The sequence below is a fragment of the Galeopterus variegatus genome, unplaced genomic scaffold, assembly GCF_000696425.1.
Source record: "Galeopterus variegatus unplaced genomic scaffold, G_variegatus-3.0.2 Scaffold12, whole genome shotgun sequence".
Taxonomy (NCBI): Eukaryota; Metazoa; Chordata; class Mammalia; order Dermoptera; family Cynocephalidae; genus Galeopterus; species Galeopterus variegatus.
In genome coordinates, this window is record NW_007726123.1 from 174,664 (window position 1) to 195,424 (window position 20,761).

Here is a 20,761-nt window from a genome sequence, read left to right on the forward strand (position 1 = left end):
GGGACAGTTAGGATTTCAGTAATAAATATTTTATGTGAAATCATTATCCATATTTAATTACTAGTGAGTAGACTCTTTCAAGTTTCAGAGTTAGAGACTGTCTATAAACTCACAATACTGTCACTTTTTCAAGAATTAAAGCCAAGTCTATGTAAAGCTGTTCCACTTCCACTTAAATTTGTCTGCGGTATAATTCCAAATCAATCCCATCTCCTTTTAGAATACTAACTTGATCAGCCTTTCCTCTGGGAAGATACTGATTATAAACACTAATTATAATATTCTATATTATATTTCTTCACTGTATAGAAGCTGTGCAAAGTAATCTAAACAGTTAAAGAAAAATGACTTACAATTTATAAGTTTGATTTCTAAAGTAATATTTTTCTAATTATTGAAAATACAGTAGATATCATTAAATCACAGTCACTTATAGTTCAAGGTAGAGGAATTACATTATTAGTATTACTAGTAAATAGTTATTATTAGCAAAAATTCCTAAGAATACAAGTAACATTAACCCATTTGAAACAGTAGGTGCTCGTATTCTATATTGTTCAGCTATTTAAAGAATTAGCATTTTATATCGCAAAAGAAGATTAAATTAATGCCTCTTCCTTCCCTCTCACGACCATGTCAAAAATAACTAACATATTACAATGTATAGAACAGCCCTGCCTGTATTAGAAAGTTAGAGATGTGATCCAGTTTAAATGAATATATTTCAAGAGAAATTACGTTTACTGATTTTTTTAATGAGTCCACTTAGTACTTCCTGCATTCTGCTCTTATTTCAGTGAAAGCAGATAAACCAGCCCCAAGGATACCAATATAATTCATCAAAACTTATTCTCTTTTTACCTTCTTAGGTACTTTTTTCCCATTTATCTAGCCTATCTAAGTTAGAAGTAATACCAATACCTACCTGCAACATGTTTTCTTAAAATTCCTTACAAACTAGGCTAAAAATAAGAACAGCCGAATTTAAACATCTCTGCAGAGGTCATACCTGTGAATCTGACCATTTCTGTGTAGATAGTCTAAGCCTTCCAAAACCTCTTTAAGAATTGTTGCTATTATTGCCTCTTCCAGAACTCCATTCTTGTGTTCTCCTCGGTTGACAATGTACTTTATGATATCCAACATTGAACCTAAGTGGACAGAAGAATTGAAAACAGAAGAATTTTATAAGCACCTTTATTACCTTTTCAGAATATGGCTCTACTATTTTGAAAATTAAATGGAAACATCAAAATATGGTTTTTGTTTGTTTATTTACTGCAAATATTCCCGAGGCACACAAACCATTGAATGACATCCACATGACCAGAAACAGTAAATGCAAGCTTGCAAGAGCAATTCAGTGTGAACTTAATGGAAAGGATTCTGGGTCAGGAATCAGAAGACTGTTCACAGCCACTTCACAGTTAGTCCCTTTTGCCTAAACATACAATTGGTTGCAGTTTCCAAATAGGATTCAAGATATATGAGCTGACAAAGAAAGGAGTAGGAGGCCAGGAAAAAAGACAGCTATGAACTGTTGAGAGATGAACTCCAGCGCTTCCTTAATACCTAACATAGGTGGGAGGAAAAATGGAAGTTTGTTGACTTTAGACCTCTGCTTATAACCACAAGATTCCTTTCTGTGACTGTACAAAACCCTTGTTTTCATTTACCTGATACTTGGTATACTACTTTTACAATAAAGAAGTAAATACCCAGTACTCTGTTACTATACACAGCTTAGTATCCTTGGCACTGCGAATTCATGTTTCAACACATATTAATTAATATTCCAAACCTCTGGGTCATTTCAAAAACCACAATTACCTGGGGGTTCAACATTTCTGAAGAGTTAGCAAATGGCTTACCTCAGGCCCTGAATTTGGCTCTAGGCTCTCTTCCTATTAACTAAGAGAACTGAGTTTCCCTATCAGATATTACTGCATTAGACTTGCTGCCCAACCCTCATTAAGAAACTCAATGTGATAAAACATTATAGAAGAAAATAAATGCATGTTTCCCCCCAGAGAACAATAAATCTGTTTATTCATTGACTCAGTCTTTTGTGTCATATACAGAATGATAATTCCAAAAAATTTTTATTTTTATTTTATAAGGATATGCCATATCAGGCATGCATGCATTTCTGGTCTGCTGAAAGAAAACTGAGCAAGAGTCCACATCTGCCCACATTCCCCTTACCTGTGGAAACCTGTTTAAAACCTGTTCCTCTTACCTAAAGCCCAGGGAGATTAAACTGGACTCTTAAAAAGACACTGAAATTTTCTATCAGGTCCTCCTCAGAAAAGAGGACAGGGGATATTCTCAAGTTTACAGAAGTAAAAGGTTATTTGAAGTAAAATCTTCACCTTGAACAGAGCATCTGGGACTATTCTGGATCCCAAGTCATCAGAATTTCTCGTTTCCTCAGAGTTGGTGGAAGCCCACAGGAAGAGAATTGGTTAAGATAATCTTGTTGACAGCACGACCCTCTAACACTGCAGTCCAGCTCTGGTAGGCTTTCTTTTTGTTTTTCTTTCCCCATTTTTCCCCTTTTTTTTTCATTTTTAATTAAAAACCAAAGTAGGCACTCAAGAAAACAATGACTAATAGGATTGAGGAAGACTGGGCACAGAACAGAACTAAGTTCTCCCAGGGTCCCTACTGAGACCTACACAAGCAGACCCAAGCCAATTACAATGCTTTCGTCATCTCATTTGTGAGCCTCTGCTTGATATAAGAGAGTTTCTTTAAAAAAAAATAATAATAATAAGATGTGTCTCTGGATTCAGCCTTAGCTGGAATTGGGAACTGGGTCTTCAGATTAAGATGGGCTCTATCATATAAATTCTGCTATGCCAGTTTTGGCTTTGTCCAGGCACTGCAAAATGTTCTCTGCTCCTAAACCATACTTCATGTCTCAGAAAGATATACAGTGAGTGATAGCCTAGTGATGCAGGCAAGCTGGGTGTTGCTAAGGAAATCACCTGGGCTTTCCAAGCTTCAATGCCCTACATGGGTCTGTAAAATGAAGGTGACAATACTTGCAGCATAGCATAGTTTTGAAGTAAACAAGACCTACAGTCACAACAACAACATTTACTGTGTGTAACCTTACGCAAGTTGCTTCACTCCCTTGAGCCTTGGTGTAATTTCTGAAAAACAGGGATGGTACTGGCCATTCAGGGGCATTGTCAAAATTGAGATAAAGCAAGTAAATTGTCTTGAAAAGGATCTAGCCACAGGGTAAGTATTCAATAAAGTTAACAGTTATCATTATCATCCCCTCTGATAGTGATGTTAAAGATTAAAAGAAATAAAATACAGGGATGTGAAAGTGCCTTGTAGATTAAATTGTCAGTGGCTTGTGTTACTTAGAGGATCTGAAGCTAAAGAGGGGAAGCTACTTTCTTCCCAAATGCAGCAACAGGATGAGAACAGCGCCACTTCTGATCAACACTGCAAGCAAATAATTCAGCATGCATTTCTCTCTATGTCAATTGAAACAACATTTATTGGGCACCCACAGGATGCCAAGTTCAATGAATTCAAACTACACTACACAGTTTTTTCTTCACGAAGTCAACAATCTAAATGTGCATTGTCCAATACCATAGCCACTAGCCACATCAGATGATTTAACTATCAGTTAATTAAAACTGAATGGAGGGCCGGCCCGGTGGCGCACTGGAGAGTGCCCCGCTTGGGAGCACGGCGGCGCTCCCGCCGAGGGTTTGGATCCCATGTGGAGACCGGTTCCCACTCACTGGCTGAGCGTGGTGCGGGAGCAACACCGAGGGTTGCGATCCCGTTACCGGTCAGTAAAAAAGGAAAAAAAAAAAAAAAAAAAAACTGAATGGAAACTCAGTCCCTCAATAACATTAGCCACATTTCTAGTCACATGTGACTAGAAAGTAGATTGCACAAGTAAAAGAAAAAAAAAAAAAAAAAAAAAAACTGAATGGAAACTCAGTCCCTCAATAACATTAGCCACATTTCTAGTCACATGTGACTAGAAAGTAGATTGCACAACTATAGAACATTTCCATCATCACAGAAAGTTCTAATAAACAGCACTGAACCAATTCAGAATATTGCAATGTGTTAAGGACTTGAATCTTGTTTTAAAAAAATGTTTAAAGAAAAAGGACTGTTTAACTTTTTTTTCGAGAGTACATGGTGGCTGCAGAAAGGATATGACCTTCTAGGGTTTGAGCACATGGTAAAGGAAGGATAGACATTTAAGGCTGAGGAAGAGCTCAGGTACAAAGCCCAGAAGCATTACAGCACATAAGGTTTTTAGGGGGCCTCACCTACTCCTAGAAGATCGAAGTATTTAATACATGGAGTAGGTACACAGATACTCTAGGAAGTTAAGCCGAATTATGAAAGGCTTTGAGTATCAATGCTAAGAAATCTGGCTTTATCTTCTCAGCAGTGATAAACGAAACCAAACTTCCCAGCACAGGAGTGAGGGGATCAAATCTTAAGTCTTATTCAACATTCTGGCTTCCATAAAAGGGAAAAAATGAAACAAGCAAACAAACAACAGCGACAAAATCCACTTACCTCCACTTAGTAATTTCATGACCAGCCAAAGTTCATCTTTTACCACAAAAGAGGTGTAATAGGTCACTACGTTGGGATGGCTGCACTGACTCATGGCTTGAATTTCTTTCTATAAAAAGAGCAAAACATGACATAGTATCATGGGGTGAAAAGTGGGAATCAAAACCCAAGTGAACCACATTTGAGTATCTGGGTAACTTTCCTACTCATAAACATACCTGGGGGTGGCCTAAGACATTACTTCAAAGAAGTTACATAAGGATTTATTCGCTCACCCTCATTATCGACTTGCTAGAACTAGACTAGAAAGTCCTCTCCAGGAGACCACAGAGCCCTATGGACCAGCCACAGGACTGAGGAACTTCAGATCAGCGTATCACCCAGATGATCCATGCCCCCCAGCCCACTCTGCCAGCGGAGAGCGCTGCCACATAGGACTAAGTGCCTCCTACCTGAACTGAAGGCCTCAACAGAGGGATAAAAGACCAGGTGAGTTATTAGGAGACCTGTGTCCTGGTGCTAGCCTGAACTCTGGTGGGTCTTAGCTCCCCACTCATCCAAAAGGGGAAAACAAAACTGTCTCTGTTTCTCAAGACTGCTGTGACAGTAAATGAGAAAACACATATGAAAATGCTAGAGTATCATTTCCCAAACTATCTTTCATGGTAAAAACTCCATCAAGAAAAAAAGGGGGATGGGAGGGGTGAGGGGGAAGCAAAGTAAAATAAGCTTGGAAAACATCGGATGTCATATCTCACTTTAACAGAGTCACAGGGAGTATTAGTGCTGTCAAAGACTCCGAGAAGTCCTGCAGTAGGTAAACTATCATAGTTCAATCCATATTAACAATACAAGAAAATAAGGCTTCATGGGTCACATTTTGGAAACACTGCTATAAATAAAACAAGTTTTATAAAGACATAAAACAACAAAACTTCGAAAGAAAACAAACGTGCACTTTAATCAACCACATTTTTCTGCAATACTCAAATTCATAATGATGTTGGTTTGTTGTTTTCAGTTATTGCCTGATGACTCCCATAAAGCCTCAATTGAGGGCAACCAGACCATAGTAACTCCCTATCAAGGTATTGTCCAAAAACCACAAGAATAACCTAAGTTATCAAAGAAACTTCATTTATGCTATTACATATTTATGATGAAAGTAAAGTGTATTTATGCATCCTGTAGATATTTTCAATAACAATGAGTTTCTACTTTGAGTTAACTCAAATTTACCTGACCAGAACATTCCAATGTGGGCTGCTATCTTTGCATATCCAGTACTATCTAATCCTGAAATTACCAAGAAAATCCTCTATATCAGATAACTTGGCAAAAGTACAACAGCATGCTTATTTCAAGTGTTATTTTACCAAAGCTAAACTCCTAACAACTTCACTAATTTTTCTATTTTCTTTTCATAATATACACAATATGTTTCCCCTTCATCATTCCCCTCATCCATCATCCATTTAACTGATTACAGGTTTTCTAAATCTGACACTTTACTTTTTTCTTTTTTTAAAAAAAGGGGATCTTAACCCTTGAGTTGGTGTTGTCAGCACCACGCTCTCCCAAGTGAGCAAACTGGCCATCCCTACATAGGGATCCGAACCCGGGGCCTCGGCACTATCAGCACCACACTCTCCCAAGTGAGCCACAGGCCAGCCCTAAATCTGACACCTTTCAATTCAGCAACTCCTGTCTCTTGAACAAGATCTGCAACCTGAGGTCCAGTTTCCATCTGTTTCCAGTGTTAGGTTCTGATACCATAAGACCCTTCTGAAGGAGAAAGGCAACACTACCCAAGCCACTCCTATTTCAAGTCACCAGCATCTGCTCAGTGTGGAGATGGCCCACATGGAAGGCCTGATGCATCAGGGAGGGTCTACTTCAAACAGATGCCCCCAGTGTTCACACAAATGAGAACAATGTTTCTCACCATTTTATATTCAATGTAAGTAAATGCCCTTCTAGCTTCCTAACTCCAAATTTATAAATCATTAATCAAAATGCACAATAAACAACCAATGCTCGTATTGGAAATTCTTTTGCATCAAAGCAAGGTTGGGTCAGAGTCTGGAAAAACACATTTTTTAGCCCTTTGCATTTAGATGGTCAGTATCGCTTCCTATACAGAGTATCAGTTTCTCTGACATTGCAATGAACAAACTGTGTGTGTGTGTGTGTGTGTGTGTGTGTGTGTGTGTGCGCGCACGCGCGCGCGCATGTGCATGTGTGACACTCTTTTAGATAACCTATGGGTATAACTTAACAAATTCTACTTCTTCAAAATTTGGGGTCTTAGAGATCCCTCTGGACATTGAAAGGTTCTGAGGATTTAAAAAACGGGGGTTGGGGGCACAAATTCCAGCCAGCCAGTACAACCACAGGAGCAGTCTAAGGACAAATCAAAGGAGGGGTGGGGAACCGGAGGTTGGATCTGAGTCCACCTGGCCATTCAATAACCTCACAATCTTCTTCCAAGCAGCTTCACTGTCCCTCTTCACCATGTGACTAGGGTGTTCCTATCCCCCACTCCTATGGCAACTATTTTAATGCACAGCCTTTCCATGCAGTAGAGCCTCTAATGCTTCAGGACATGATGAAACTTGCTGAGGGAAAAACATGTGTCATTCTGTCTTGGGATATGACCCATGCTATCACTGAACCCCCATAAGAAGAAATATTTCCACAAATGGGGTACGAATATACAGGAAGAAATAAGATCCTTTCTTGGCCTATCTAACCCTTATTTTAGTTTATATATAACCCTTTTGTTTATTTGCCTTCTACAGAGGTATAAAAAAGTAAAAACTTGAAAAATATAAATACTTTTTCCATAAAACTACCCCCTCCATCTCCATTTCTTTTCAAAACACTCATGATGATGATGGTTGCTATGTAAATACTTCCTTTGTAACAATCTATCAAATTATCCAAACTTTTCCCAATGCCCTAACTTTATTCATATGATTAGGAAAAGACATTTATTACCAAACATATTCATTTGCTCCCATCCCTAAAAATGACTAAGGTATTGACTAAAGATGCACAAACTGATATGATAAAAAAACTTTTTATCCAATTCGTCCTACAGAATAAATGGGTTCTAATATCCTATTCCCTTCATTAGGTCACAACCCACAAAAGAAGTGTGATTTAGAGCAGAGCTTCCCAAACACAAATGTGCACATAGATCACCCAGGGAACTTGTTAAAATGCAGATTCTGATTCTGTAGGTCTGGGGAGAGGGGCCTGGAACTCTGCATTTCTAACAGGCTTCCAAATGATGCTGATGCTGATGCTGTGGATGCAGGAACTGGACTTTGAGTGACAAAAGCAGTAGACTGAGCTTTGAAGGAAGGTGGAAAGGGGCCAGGGCTGAAGGAATGTGACAGGAAGGAGCACAAAGGGCTACATCGAAGCCTACAAAGTTAAAAGGGCCAAGGGGAGGACAGGCCCAACGGCACTGCCCGGCTGAGTCTGACCAGAGGAAAGGGCTCAGAAGCAACTGTCAGAAATAAGGGAGACTATAGTATTCAAGGGGTTTGAATTTCACAAGGACAGGAAAGTGTAAAAAACTAGCCAGGATAGAAAAACAGGAGGTCAAAGTTGGAAGAAATCACAGAACTCTGAAATCCAGGCAAAACATTTGCCAAAAATATAGTCAGGGAATTTAACACAGTAGCTCCCTTGGAAGCCTAGTGAATAAGTCTCATACATGTCACCAAGTGCCAAACCAAGCTATGGCACAGTATTTAATCTTCTCTGCTTATGCAGCTTCATCTGAAATGCGTCACAAGTACAATTTTACAAGAGTGGGAAAACCAACCTAAAATGGAGTAGCAAGTAAAATGCCCTATCCATCTGCTAAAACTGTAGTGGCAGCCACAGAAGCATTCCTCAGCTGGGAGCCACATGGCAGGGAGACAGGTCAAAGAGGGAAACCCACGCACTGCCACTGTGCCAGCCCCGCAAAATGTGCCAAATAAGAGCACGGCAGAGGCCGCTTATGTGGACATACTAGGTTTGGTGAGGGATACAGAAAACAAAGTATCCTACACTAGAAATATAAAGGGTAGGAAGCAAAATAACTTCAAAAAAAAAAAAAAATACAACCTGTGTTTGAATATTTATGAGAGATTTCCTTATACTGTTATATCGCCTTTGTTCTCCCCCCAAAAAATCATTTCCCTATAAATAATACTGAGGAAACACAGGAATTGCGATTAACAAGGATCTGATTCTCCAGGAATTACTTAAGAAAGGCCATACTCTAAGTCACAGCTGGCTTTGCAGTTTGGCTCTGCCATTTATCAGCTTGATTACCCAGGTAGGTTATCCAGCATCTTTGTGCCTCAGTTTCTCTTTGTGCAAAATAAGATTAAATCTACCATCTACATAGGATTAATGTGAAATAAGTGAAGTGAGGTCTATAAAACTCCTAGCAGAATGCCTAGCACAACACAAATGTTAAGTTAATTTAGTCTCCTCCTCTCAATGTCTCAGTTCCTTCTTTGCATGTCAGCATCCCCATATTGATCACTAATCTCAAGTGTCCCAAGTTCCTGACTAAGCCTCAAAGGTACAGAAAGACAGACCTTGGCAGCAGCACTCACCTTTTCCCATAGAAATGTCACATGACACACTCATTGGCCCTGCTGGCTCAAGGAGTTTCCTGTAAATGCATGGATAGGTCATTTGGTCACGAATTTTTAGCTGCACTCTTGACTCAACATTATCCCCATCTGTGTCTTTCTTATTTCACCTGGTGTTTAATTTATACCACCTTGTCATACTTCATGTATCCTGTTAACTTCTTCAAACTCTTTTGGAATAAGGAGTCTAAATATATACTTATGCAAAGGGTTCAGAACAAAGAGAAATAATACAAATTTGAGGATACAAGAATTAAGAAAATGTTAAAGCCTGGTTTCTTTTGGCCCTGAGACCATGAGATTCACAAAGTACTAAAAGAAAATAGATTTTATTACTAAAAAGGAAGTGTTTAAATTGATTCTGAATTCAAAATATTAAACTATATTTAGCATATGCTCACAACTTATATAAATTCTAAAAAAAATTATTCTGTATTTGATAATGGTGGCAAAATATCCTACTTAGCTTTAGTTAAGAAATCAAACCTACTCAAGCTGCAACATTATGTGCAGTTAAACGTAAGGAGACTATTTCTAACTTTACTCTAAAGCCATGGATCTTAACATTGGTTGGGCCGGCCCGGTGGCGCACTGCTACAGTGCGCCGCTTGGGAGCACGGCGGCGCTCCCGCCAAGGGTTCGGATCCCACATACAGACCGGTTCCCGCTCACTGGCTGAGCGAGGTGCGGGCGCAACACCGAGGGTTGCGATCCCGTTGCCGGTCCGGTACGGTACGGGCGCAACACTGAGGGTTGCGATCCGTTGCCGGACACAAAAAAAAAAGACAAAAAAAGGAAAAAAAAAAAAAAAAAACATTGGCTGCACATTGAAATCACTTAGAGAGCTTTAAAAATACTAGTGCCTGGGTCCCAGTCCCAAGGAGGCTGATGTAAATTGGTTTAGGATACAGCCCGGGAATGAAAATTTTCAAAAGCTCCCAGGTGATTCTAATGTGCAGCCAAAGCTGAGAGTCACTGCTTTCAAGCTAAGCACTGAGATGCATTTTTATTTCATTGAAATAATGAGAGAAACATCTAGCACCCAGGCACATTTCCACACTGCAACTTAAACTAAAAAAATATATATATATATTGAAACAGGTATTTCCAAATGCAAGAGATAACCAAACACATCTTTAAAATGTATGCAATACCCTCCAAGCATTTAAAGAATTCCTTAAATGATATGGGGGTAACTGTGTTAAATAAAAATACTGCTCAGAAAGTCATTCTCCAGCTGGCCCTTCCAGAACATCATCATCATTATCAAGGGTAACCTAATCAATATTCATAAATAACCAAATACTGTAAGTAGCAGGATTTTTTTTTAATAAAAAAACCCATAAACTTCAGCAAGTTAAAATGTCAGACAAGAAATGGAAAAAAAGATTAACAAAGCTCATAACAGAAACATATTTTTCTGGACTGTCATTTTCAATCATGAAAATGTCTTTGTAAGTTTTTTTTTAATTATGAAAAATGATATACCATTTAATGCAGCAAACTCTTGCTTCGTTTAGATCAAAAGTACCAACAGAGAAAAACCTATTCAAGGAAGAGTAAGTCCAATATTCTACTTTGTGCCATTTGCAAATGAATCAGCAAATGTTTCTTGCCACTTAGCTTTATAATTATTTTCATGTGATTTGGTATCTGAGTTTATCCAAGTATAGTCCAACTCAAGGCAGGATTAGAAATGGGAAATGTCTAGATATTCTGAAGACAGAGAAACAGTTTTAAGAAATTAGAAAAAGAGAAGCATAAATTCTGTGATAGCCTTAATCAGTGTTTGTAGAGAAGTATTTAAAACTAGAGACAGCAATTTTAAAAGAGTAATGTGTCATGGCAGTTGGAGCACTGGAAAATCCCTGGAAAGCAGCAGGGAAATAATAACAGGTAAACATCTACTTGCTAATAGAACAGAATGTACATCCCAAGGCTTATTTGCTGGGTTATGATGTCATGAAATTGAGCACACAAACAACCATCTTTAAAAAACTGAAGAAGTTTACTTACTTGAAAATGTAGAAACTGCTGGTACAGTTGTTTTGTTCAGGAGAAGTGGGGGGGGAGCAAAAATAAAATAGTGATATTGACCAACAATAAGAAAACTCAATAGGGAAGAGCCATTTTCCTTCAGAGTTGGCTAAAAAAGCTTTTCAATGAACAATAACGATATCTTATGGGTTCTGAAAGCTCCGAGGTCTCCATTATGGGATCGGGATCAGACTCAGCTATCAACAAGTGTTTTTTGATCATTTAATTGTCTGTGATTGGGAGTGCTGGAAAAAGTCAAGTTGTAGACCTCATTAAAAACAGAAACAAGAAGAATTTTTCTTGCCAGCCAATTTTTGATGCTGGAAACCTCAAGGTCAACTTTATCCCTGCTGCTGTCTGTATTTGTTTGGCTTCATCACCAAAGCATGAGACTGTGAGTTGAAACTGGCCTTTTTCCTTTTGTGGTTTCCCCTGTCCCATATCTGGGTACTGGGTACCCTCTGGAATTCTGCCAGGGAACAACCCTCCTGCAAAAGTGGCAGACATGATTCCTGACACCCTCCCACCTTCTCCTGGAGTATTTCACAGTCCTTCTTTTTCAGCAGAGGCTTAATTAATTGTGGAAATAACCAAATCAAAATAAGAAAGAACATATGAAAGGACAAAATCATTTGTCTCAGTCTAAGCAACACTTTCCAGAGTGCATGTGGATGAAAACTGAAGTATAAAAAATATGAGATGTAACAAGTTATATTCAATCTGGGCATGTTTTCTCCAATTTCTCCTACTCTGAACATGAGTATGTGCTGGGCCTCTGTTAACAAGAACATATAAGCCCAGAAATATGTGTCCCTGCAATGTTAATTTTTGCTTACTTTTTGAAAAAACATGACATGTTAGACATTTTTGCGAGCCATTTCTAACAAACGAATAAAAACACTTAACAGTAACAGAAATGGGCCCCTCCTCCCGCAACCATTCAAGGAGCACACCAAAAACACCACTTCCATGTGGGTGGCCCACCACAGCCACCACAATAGCCATGGCTGCCACAAAAGCGGCTAAATGCCACAACCACCATGCAGGTGGCCCATAGTGCAATGCACTTGAGTGCACTGACAAAAGGAGAGTCACCAATGGAGACCAAAGAAAAGAAGAGGATGTCTCCCTCCACAAAGACCATTACAAAGTAATAGAAGAAGCATCTGCTCTACGATAATAGTGGGGGACCTGAAAACACCTCTCTCAACACTGGACAGATCATCTAGGCAACAAATCAACAGAGTAACCGTTACTCTTTCAGAAGGAGAAAAGAAATCTAGGGTTAGCAGAGGTGGGTGGGGGGAGAAAGAAGGGGATGGGGGGAGATTAGATAAGGGGCATAAAGAATAAGTATGATATGTAATAATATATATGCTAATAATATCAATTTGATCAGCATATGTCAACAATGAACCCTAAAAATATTTATAATCAATTATGATTCAGTAAAAAAGTTAATTTTTTAAAAAACACTTAACAGTAAATTCAATTAATGTATTTTAATTAGTATCTGAATAAATTATGGTACAACTTTTAAATTTGATGTTCCAAAAATGTAAATTATTTTCTCTAACCAAATCATACATATTCCTAAGCTAATGTAACTTTAGAGCTGTCAAAATAAATTAGTTTTGCATATACTCACATAGCATTTATTCTCTAATTTCTTAAAAATGCTTTCACGTCTTTGAAATCTCAAAAAATTTTTCTTTGAAAAAATTTCTAATCCTGCACTCAACTGGACTATATGTACTTGGATAAACATAAACACCAAGTCATATGAAAATAATTACAAAGCTAAGTGGCAAGAGACAGATCACAGTACAAAACTTAATGACTGAGACCTGAAATGCTCAAAATAGCACCACATTCAGTGAAGTAGGCTTGCATTTTAATGCTACACCCTTGGTATAAAAGATCTTACAACAAATGGACAAATGCAATTCGATACCACAGGAATGAGCTGGGATATGAATAATTTATTTACTAATTCAAAATTTCTGAAGTTCAAGAAGAATGGAAAAACGCTCCCATAGATGCAATAAAGAAAACACACACACACACACACACACACACACACACACACACACACACAAATTATACTGTTTTAAAGGTCAACTCAAAAAGCTAGAAGCTTGTTAACCATTATAATCTTTCCACAATAAACAAGATTTGCAAAAGTGTAAACAAAATTCCAGAGATTTACTAAAACAGTGCAAACAAGGTTTTTGGGGTTGTTTCCCTTAAACCTCAATTTAAAAAAAGAGGGGAAAAACAACTTCTGACTAGAGGAACTGCTCAGAGGTCCCCAAATATTAGAATTTAACTTAAAAAAGACGAGAGAAGCCTGTGTCAGATAATGGTTAGGGGATAACTATTCCTCTCAAATGATCATTAAGCCAAGCAAATATCTAAAGTTTTATTCTCCAAAATAACCTACAAATCATTGCTAACTCATTCCTCTAAGGAAAGGAAGGAAGGTAGGAAGGAAGGGAGGGAGGGAGGCAGTAGAAAGGGAGAAAATAGCAGATTAAGAGAAAATAGAAACAATAAAATAACACTACAGCAGAAAGTAAAATGAGGGCAGCGGCTTTGTTCTAAGGAGAAAGTTCTTGATCTATCTAAGAAAACTGTCAGTGAGATGGAGAAAAATACTTTTATAAAGATGATACAGGGGCCGGCCCAGTGGCGCACTGGATAGTGTGCCGCTTGGGAAGCGCGGCGGCGCTCCCGCCCGAGGGTTCGGATCCCACATACAGACCGGTTCCCGCTCACTGGCTGAGCGAGGCACGGGAGCAACACCGAGGGTTGCAATCCCGTTGCCGGTCCGGTACGGGGGCACACTGAGGGTTGCGATCCGTTGCCGGACACGAAAAAAGACAAAAAAGACAAAAAGATGATACAGGAACAGAAGGGCAAATGCCAGAATTTGTCCAGTTCAAGGCTATTTAGTGACAGAGAAATGCTTTCATTCCATCCATAGGAGTAACAGATGGCACACCCTGTACCCAAATGTATAAATTCACAGTGGGTTTTTATTCTCACACCACGATAGTATAGTGGCTTGACTCTATCCTAAATTATAAAGCATGACTTGCTAGTTACTAGTATTCCTGTTCAAGTGATTTTATAAAAAGATTTTATTGAAAGAATTAATTTTTAAATACACAGAATCATAGAACTTTGATGATAAAAATAACTTTTTGCCATCTAGTATAATTCCTAATTGAAGGAATGAGGAAACTGAGGACCAGAGGTGAAACTGACTAATACGACATCATCAGTGAGCAACTCTGCAGGGAGTCAAGTGAAAATGCAAACCTCCTTTCCTCTCTGTCACAATGTTCAACACTCATCATCACTGTATAGATATCGTTTTTTTTTAAATGACTTTATCCACATTTGTCATTCACCACAAACTAAAATATTTTAATGATCATTACATAATTTCACAATATAATCCCTTAACTATTTTTTCTTTTTATAAATCCTTCTTTCCTTCTTCCTTCCTTTCTTTCTTATTTTTAAAGAAATAAGCACTCTGGCCCACAAACCATGATTTTCTCCTACAAGTATACAGCTCTCCTGCCCCTAAGATTTAAACTATAAGTGCTGATGGCATTGATGAATGTGTAAGGGTGGAAAATGAGGCTAAGTTTTCTGTGATGAGGTACGAAAGACAGACTAAAAATATGAGAACTCAAGTCAAGAAAGGAAAAAAGAAAGGATATGGCTGAAGTCTAAGAATTATAAAGGTGATGAACCAAAATGTTCATCAATTCCTGGAAAAAATAAAGGAGACTACCCTGAAGGTTGGGAAAAGTAGGTTCTAGGGTAAAAAGGAAGGACTATGTCATATTTATGGAATTCATTTTGTCACCTCATGACAGAGGCTGAAAAGACAGATGACTTCAGAAAAGGCAGATTAATTCTTCACTCACATAATGGACTTTACAGGAAGCCAAGTGTGCCCTAGGGTAGCATCCCTAACCTTTGAGGTTGACCACAAACCAGAGAACCAAGCTCTTACAAGAAACCTCAAGGCCATCTTCACAGAGAATATACCAGTCTGCAAGACAATGGGTCAGACCCATGTAACGAGTCTTAAATTCCTATTGGAAAGCAAGAACTCCCTCAATAGAATACATATTAGAGAGGTTAGTAATCCATCTACAATATGCTAAACAGTTTCTAGACAAACAGAGAGAAAAGGTGCAGAAAGATATCCCAGCTCAAAAATCTCATCATCCCAAAACAAAAATGAAGAGACTCATTTATGATCCATGGGCTCCTCAAGGAACAGCAAGTCTCTGTTTCCCATCACCTAGCTCAGTGCCTAGCATCTAGTACGGTTTACTTCTTACAGAGTTTAACAAGCTCTGCTCCAAAATTATAAATATTTCCTAGAGAATATTAAGCTAATTATAATTAGTCGTTTACACCACTGTGGCATTGACAAATGTGGGGTTAACAACAAATGTGGTATTAACAAATCTCAGAAATTATCAAAGCATCTATGTCGGGATGGTTAAGAAGAGAGAATAGACCAGCTACACCCCTTGGCTCCTGAAAAATTAACCACCAAGATCATTATATCCAGAGAAATCAGGACACAGTTAAAGGCCAAACTCCAAAACATGTGAAAATTTAGTTTACATTAATTAAATGCTATTCATATTATGCCAAGGAAAACATTTATTCTAGAGTGCTCTAGTCTAATTGCTGTTAAACTAAAATGAGTTTTCAGTGAGTATACAGCCTTCTACTCCCATAGACATACACAAAATTCATCCTTTATATGGTCCTAAGCACAATATACAGTCTCAGTATTTACCAAATAAATAAATAAATGCATATTACATCTGTTACTAACTTATCTTTGAGGAGTATTATAGTACTCATTTCAACAGTATAAATTCAAATCACCAATTATTTAGTACCAATGATCTCATCTAACATTTCTTTTCCTTCCTTCATTCTCAGAGACACTGGCACTGTAATTACAACTTGGCTTCAGAAATCATGACCACTGGAATCCTTCTTCAGCAAAACCTAGAACCAACTCCATGACCCCAAGAAAATCACTGATAGCCACCGTCTATATAAAGAAGCAAAGTCCAGGGCCAGTTGTCCAAAACTGTTGTGTGCCCTTACATCTGACCTCTGTGTGTAAATCCCACCATACTATGGGACAAGGGGGTGGGGGTGGGGAGAGAGCAGGGAGTGGTGGATGCAATTGGGGGATTGGGAGGTGATACAGTTTTATCAGAGCAGGCAGATGTTCCTATGGCCAGCAAATAGTTAATAATTGTGACTTCTGTGACATAACATTCTTACAAGATAAAGAACCCAGTGGCCATTGTTTCTTCTAAGAACAATGGTTTCCAGTTAACACATGGCACAGTCTGTGAGTTGATGCAGTGCACTGACCTGTATATAATACACACTCATGGAATTAAAGGATTATTAGGATACCGGATGTCCAAACACTGCCAAAATGTGAACCCATGGAAATAATAAAAGTGCGAGCAACAGCAGTATGAGATGTGGAAAGGATGACAGCAACTTTGCTCCACACAATCTCTTGTGCTAATAACTAGGCCACAAAAGCCTGGCAACATGAGGCAGCCTCTACTGTAAATCCTATTTCTTTTGTTTGAAAAGGACCTGGGAGTACTACATCCTAAAATACCACAGCCATTCCTCCCTTCTCTAAATATATCAAGATACCAAAAGGTCAAAGTTTCAACTTAAGGAAAGATCAAAGCAATAAACAAATATTTCCTTTTAAATATAAAATAAATAATTATGCATATATACTATACTTTATTACAACATAGGCATTAAGAAGAGAAAAAAAGAGAGAAATAAATTGACTACTAATAAGCAAACTCATAAATCCTAAGACCTCAGACTAATGGAGCTAAGCACAAAGCCATAAAAGCACCAGTCCGTAGATAGACAGCTCTGCCTACGTTACAAGTACCTCTAAGTGACACTGCAATGCTTACCAGTTCCAAGGAAACAAAGGAAAGGGACTGAATGACAGTCTCCCTGCTGACTTCCACTCAGGCCCTTACACAGCTACTATCACCGACAGCTGACTGTTGATAAAAAGCCAGCAAAGGGAAAAAACATGAAGACTTTGGGCACCTGAGGGCTTGGTAGAGGCAACAGACCACAGCATTTGCCCAGAAGGCTGGCTCCAAAACCATCAGGCACAAGTACACACAAGCCTTATACGTATTCTGTATAAATATTCTGCTGGTGGCAAAAAGATGGCTGTGAGATCTCTAACAGAGCTACACAATCAAACACAAGTATCATGGGCATATTCTTCAATGATATTTCCAAACAGTGCGTAAGTTTAAATGTATACTCCAAATTTTAAAAAAAAGAAAATTAATGTATACTTATGTGTAGCCAGAGAATGTGAGGATTCCTAAAGGGATCTTAGAGATTTTCCAGTTCAACACTTTTTTTAAATAGTGCAAAGCTATTAGGTTATTCAATTAAAGTTAAAAACAAGTTAGTGGCAGAGGCTGGACCCAGCTCTCCCCACAGTTTGTTCAACACTTTTTCCACGCTAGGAAAGTGACCTTGAAAACTGGTTGGGTGACAAAGGCACAATATTATTGGTCACCATGATAGCAAGCAACAAATATATAGTATGCAGTAGTAATTTCAGTAAGAACAAAGCGTGGCTGAAATTCTGAGGAGGGCAAAAGCCTGAAGTGTATGCAGATTTTTTTAATTTTCATTAAATTATGGCAGCCCTTGCTTTAATCTGAGCTGTAGCCAGCGATCTGTTGCTTCACTCCCCGTGAAATCTACACAGTGTGGAGCCTAACTTAAAATGTAAGGCCAAACAGATCTGGAAAAGTACAGCTTTATCCTTGTATTTAATTTATACTACGGTGTACTGTAATTAAGCCTGAAATAAATGCTATATTCTGAGTAAAGACAAAAAGCTCTTGTTCATGACATTCCATTCCCAATGTAGAATATAACAAAAGGCTTCTTCATTTAGAGCCAATTGTCATTATACTCTGTAGCTTGTATGGAGCTATTGGACTAATATTTGTACTGGGATTAGTGTTGGGATAACCAATCAGTTAACTCCTCCACTGTGGTTTTCTATTATCCTCAAATAAATGACCAAAAGGATAAAAAGAAAATTGGCAAGCAGAACGACAACTATATTTATGAGATTAAACTCTCAAACCCTTCACAGTTTGCTGGGCAACTAATAACCGTTTGCCAAACTGTTCATTTAATAATGAGTCAGTTAAGCCGAAAGCAAATGTTTCTTCAACCAACCAATGCTACTACAATCATATCCACACTGATAGGTTCTAATTATTTATGTAATGTACTTCATTTTGAATAAGTACAAGTTGCCATGTAAGAAAAACAAACTCATCTCATTAGCCGAATGCAAGCTACACTGCCTTTTTTTTAGATATCTCAAATTTGTATGTGATTCTGTAATTTATGTAAGTGAAGATCACCAACAAATAGTTTGGGGAGTAATTCTTATTTGTGTCACACATCCTAGACCAAGGGCCAGAAGCTCACCATCCAGCTCTGCCTTCAGTAATCACATGACCTTGGGTCATCTTATGGAGGGTGCTCTCTTGATATACAAAATGGAGTGTCACACTGAGACTATTCCCACCTGGGGATTATGTGGACTGAGCAAAACACTATTTATCAAAGCAAAGTAAGGTGTATGTACATTATACAATACAATAAGAAGGGAAGCAAGAAGCCATGTGGGCCACTCTCCAAGAAATACATGTGTCAAAATAGGAGATAACACCAACCCACCAACATTTTGCTCCTCTCCTACCCATCTCCACATGCCCATAGGTTAAGAAAGGCAATGAGAAGGTATCCCCTTCCCCTTTACTTACTAATAGTTCATCCATACTGGTCTGGCATTTTTCCAGGTTGATCCGCTTTATCGCTACACGTTCTTGTCTGGGTTTACATAGTGCAGCCTGAACCACAGCAGTAGCTCCACTGCCTGAAACGAAATAAAAACATCAGCTGTCAAATGGCACACTGTCTGTTACCATTTGCGACCCCTTTCCTAAATAAATATCTATATTTTTAAATAGTCTTCTACTCAAGGTATTCGAAACATTACCATTTTACATCTTTTTAAAGAATTTAATTCCAAAAACAGTTATCTGGAGGAGAAAAAGGGAAAACTAGATTTTTCTAAACAACGTCTTCTGAGGACACAGGGACAAGGGCAAGAGTGTCTATGCACAATCCTACAAGGAAGCCATTACCATCCTCAGATCCTGATACTTCCTAACTTCAGTGCCTTTAAAATATCTCAGGCTCTTTTTCCACTTCAGCCCAAATCAAACCACTCTGGTCTGAGATACTTCAGAGCTTCCGCAGATGCTGACTTAAGTGTTCTGAGCACTCTCTGAGCTTATGTATTCAGCACTTGCTCTACAATTAGAAAAATAAGAATCAACCCTAGCATTCTCACATTGAAAACATAACTTTCAAAGATGTCAAGCAAAATGATACAATTGTGTAACTACAAAGGCTCTTGGCATTCATATGAATTTCCTATTTCTAAGGTTTCATTATTATTAGCTAATGCATTCAAGCTCCTAAGAGACAGAGTCACGTCATTATCCATATTTTATAAAAGCAAAATGTAGATGTGTAGTGATTTGTGGCAGAGCATAAAGAGCTCCTAATCAGCTTTCTATTCCATGGGGGCAAAAAGACCCCCAGGTTAAGGCATCTGTATTCTGCAAATAATATCAAAAATGTCATTCTAATCACAAACTTTTACCAGTGCAAGACAGCCAATGAGAGAAGCAGCCTGTGCTCAGGACTATGCAAAAGGGGGCCAGCTATGACAATCTAACGTTCTCCCCAAAGTTGTTCTTCAGGTAATACTTCTCACATAAGTTGTCAAATATCATAAAGGAGAAGGTGGGTACTTTTGGCAATGAATTAGAGTGATGAGTATTGGCTTTCCTAATATTTGATAGAAAGGCATGACATTATGAGGGCAAATCAACTCTTTCCCACCCCAAAGAAGTTCCCAAATGGGTGTCTACAGTGCTGGAGCTCTGTCCTTTCTTCTGCCCTGTGGCCTTATCGCCACCTCTAGCCCCCGACCCAGTGACCCCAGCAGATCACCCTCATGCTCCAAACCTAGGTCTCCAACTTTAAGACTCCCATTGCAGGGAAACCCAACTTGTGTTCACCAGGGAAGAAAACCCACACATATGGACCACCCACAGTACGGCAGGCATTTTACTCATGTAAGTCTCCTTACAAGCCTGTACACTTTTATTATGAGCTTCACTTTATGTGTGAGAAAACTAGAACTCAGAAAATTTGCCCAAGGTCACACAACTAATAAGTACCTGAGCTGGGATTTGATTCAGGTCTCCCAAACTCCAAGAACTGGGCTTTTGTTTCCTACTTCGCATAAACCAGAGCAC

General features: G+C 38.5%; 1 protein-coding gene across 1 annotated transcript in view; it reads right to left on the bottom strand.

Annotated features, from left to right (window-relative positions):
• STK39 (serine threonine kinase 39) overlaps positions 1-19,306 on the bottom strand; it is a 59,430-nt gene extending 40,124 nt beyond the window's left edge. The window contains exons 1-3 of the mRNA XM_008592035.1: positions 19,193-19,306; positions 4,573-4,681; positions 1,010-1,151 (exon numbers count right to left, since the gene is read on the bottom strand). Of these exons, the coding sequence (XP_008590257.1) occupies positions 1,010-1,151; positions 4,573-4,681; positions 19,193-19,207 (266 nt within the window). The 5' untranslated portion in view covers positions 19,208-19,306. The remainder of the gene's footprint in view (positions 1-1,009; positions 1,152-4,572; positions 4,682-19,192) is intronic.
• Between the last annotated feature and the right edge of the window lie 1,455 nt (positions 19,307-20,761).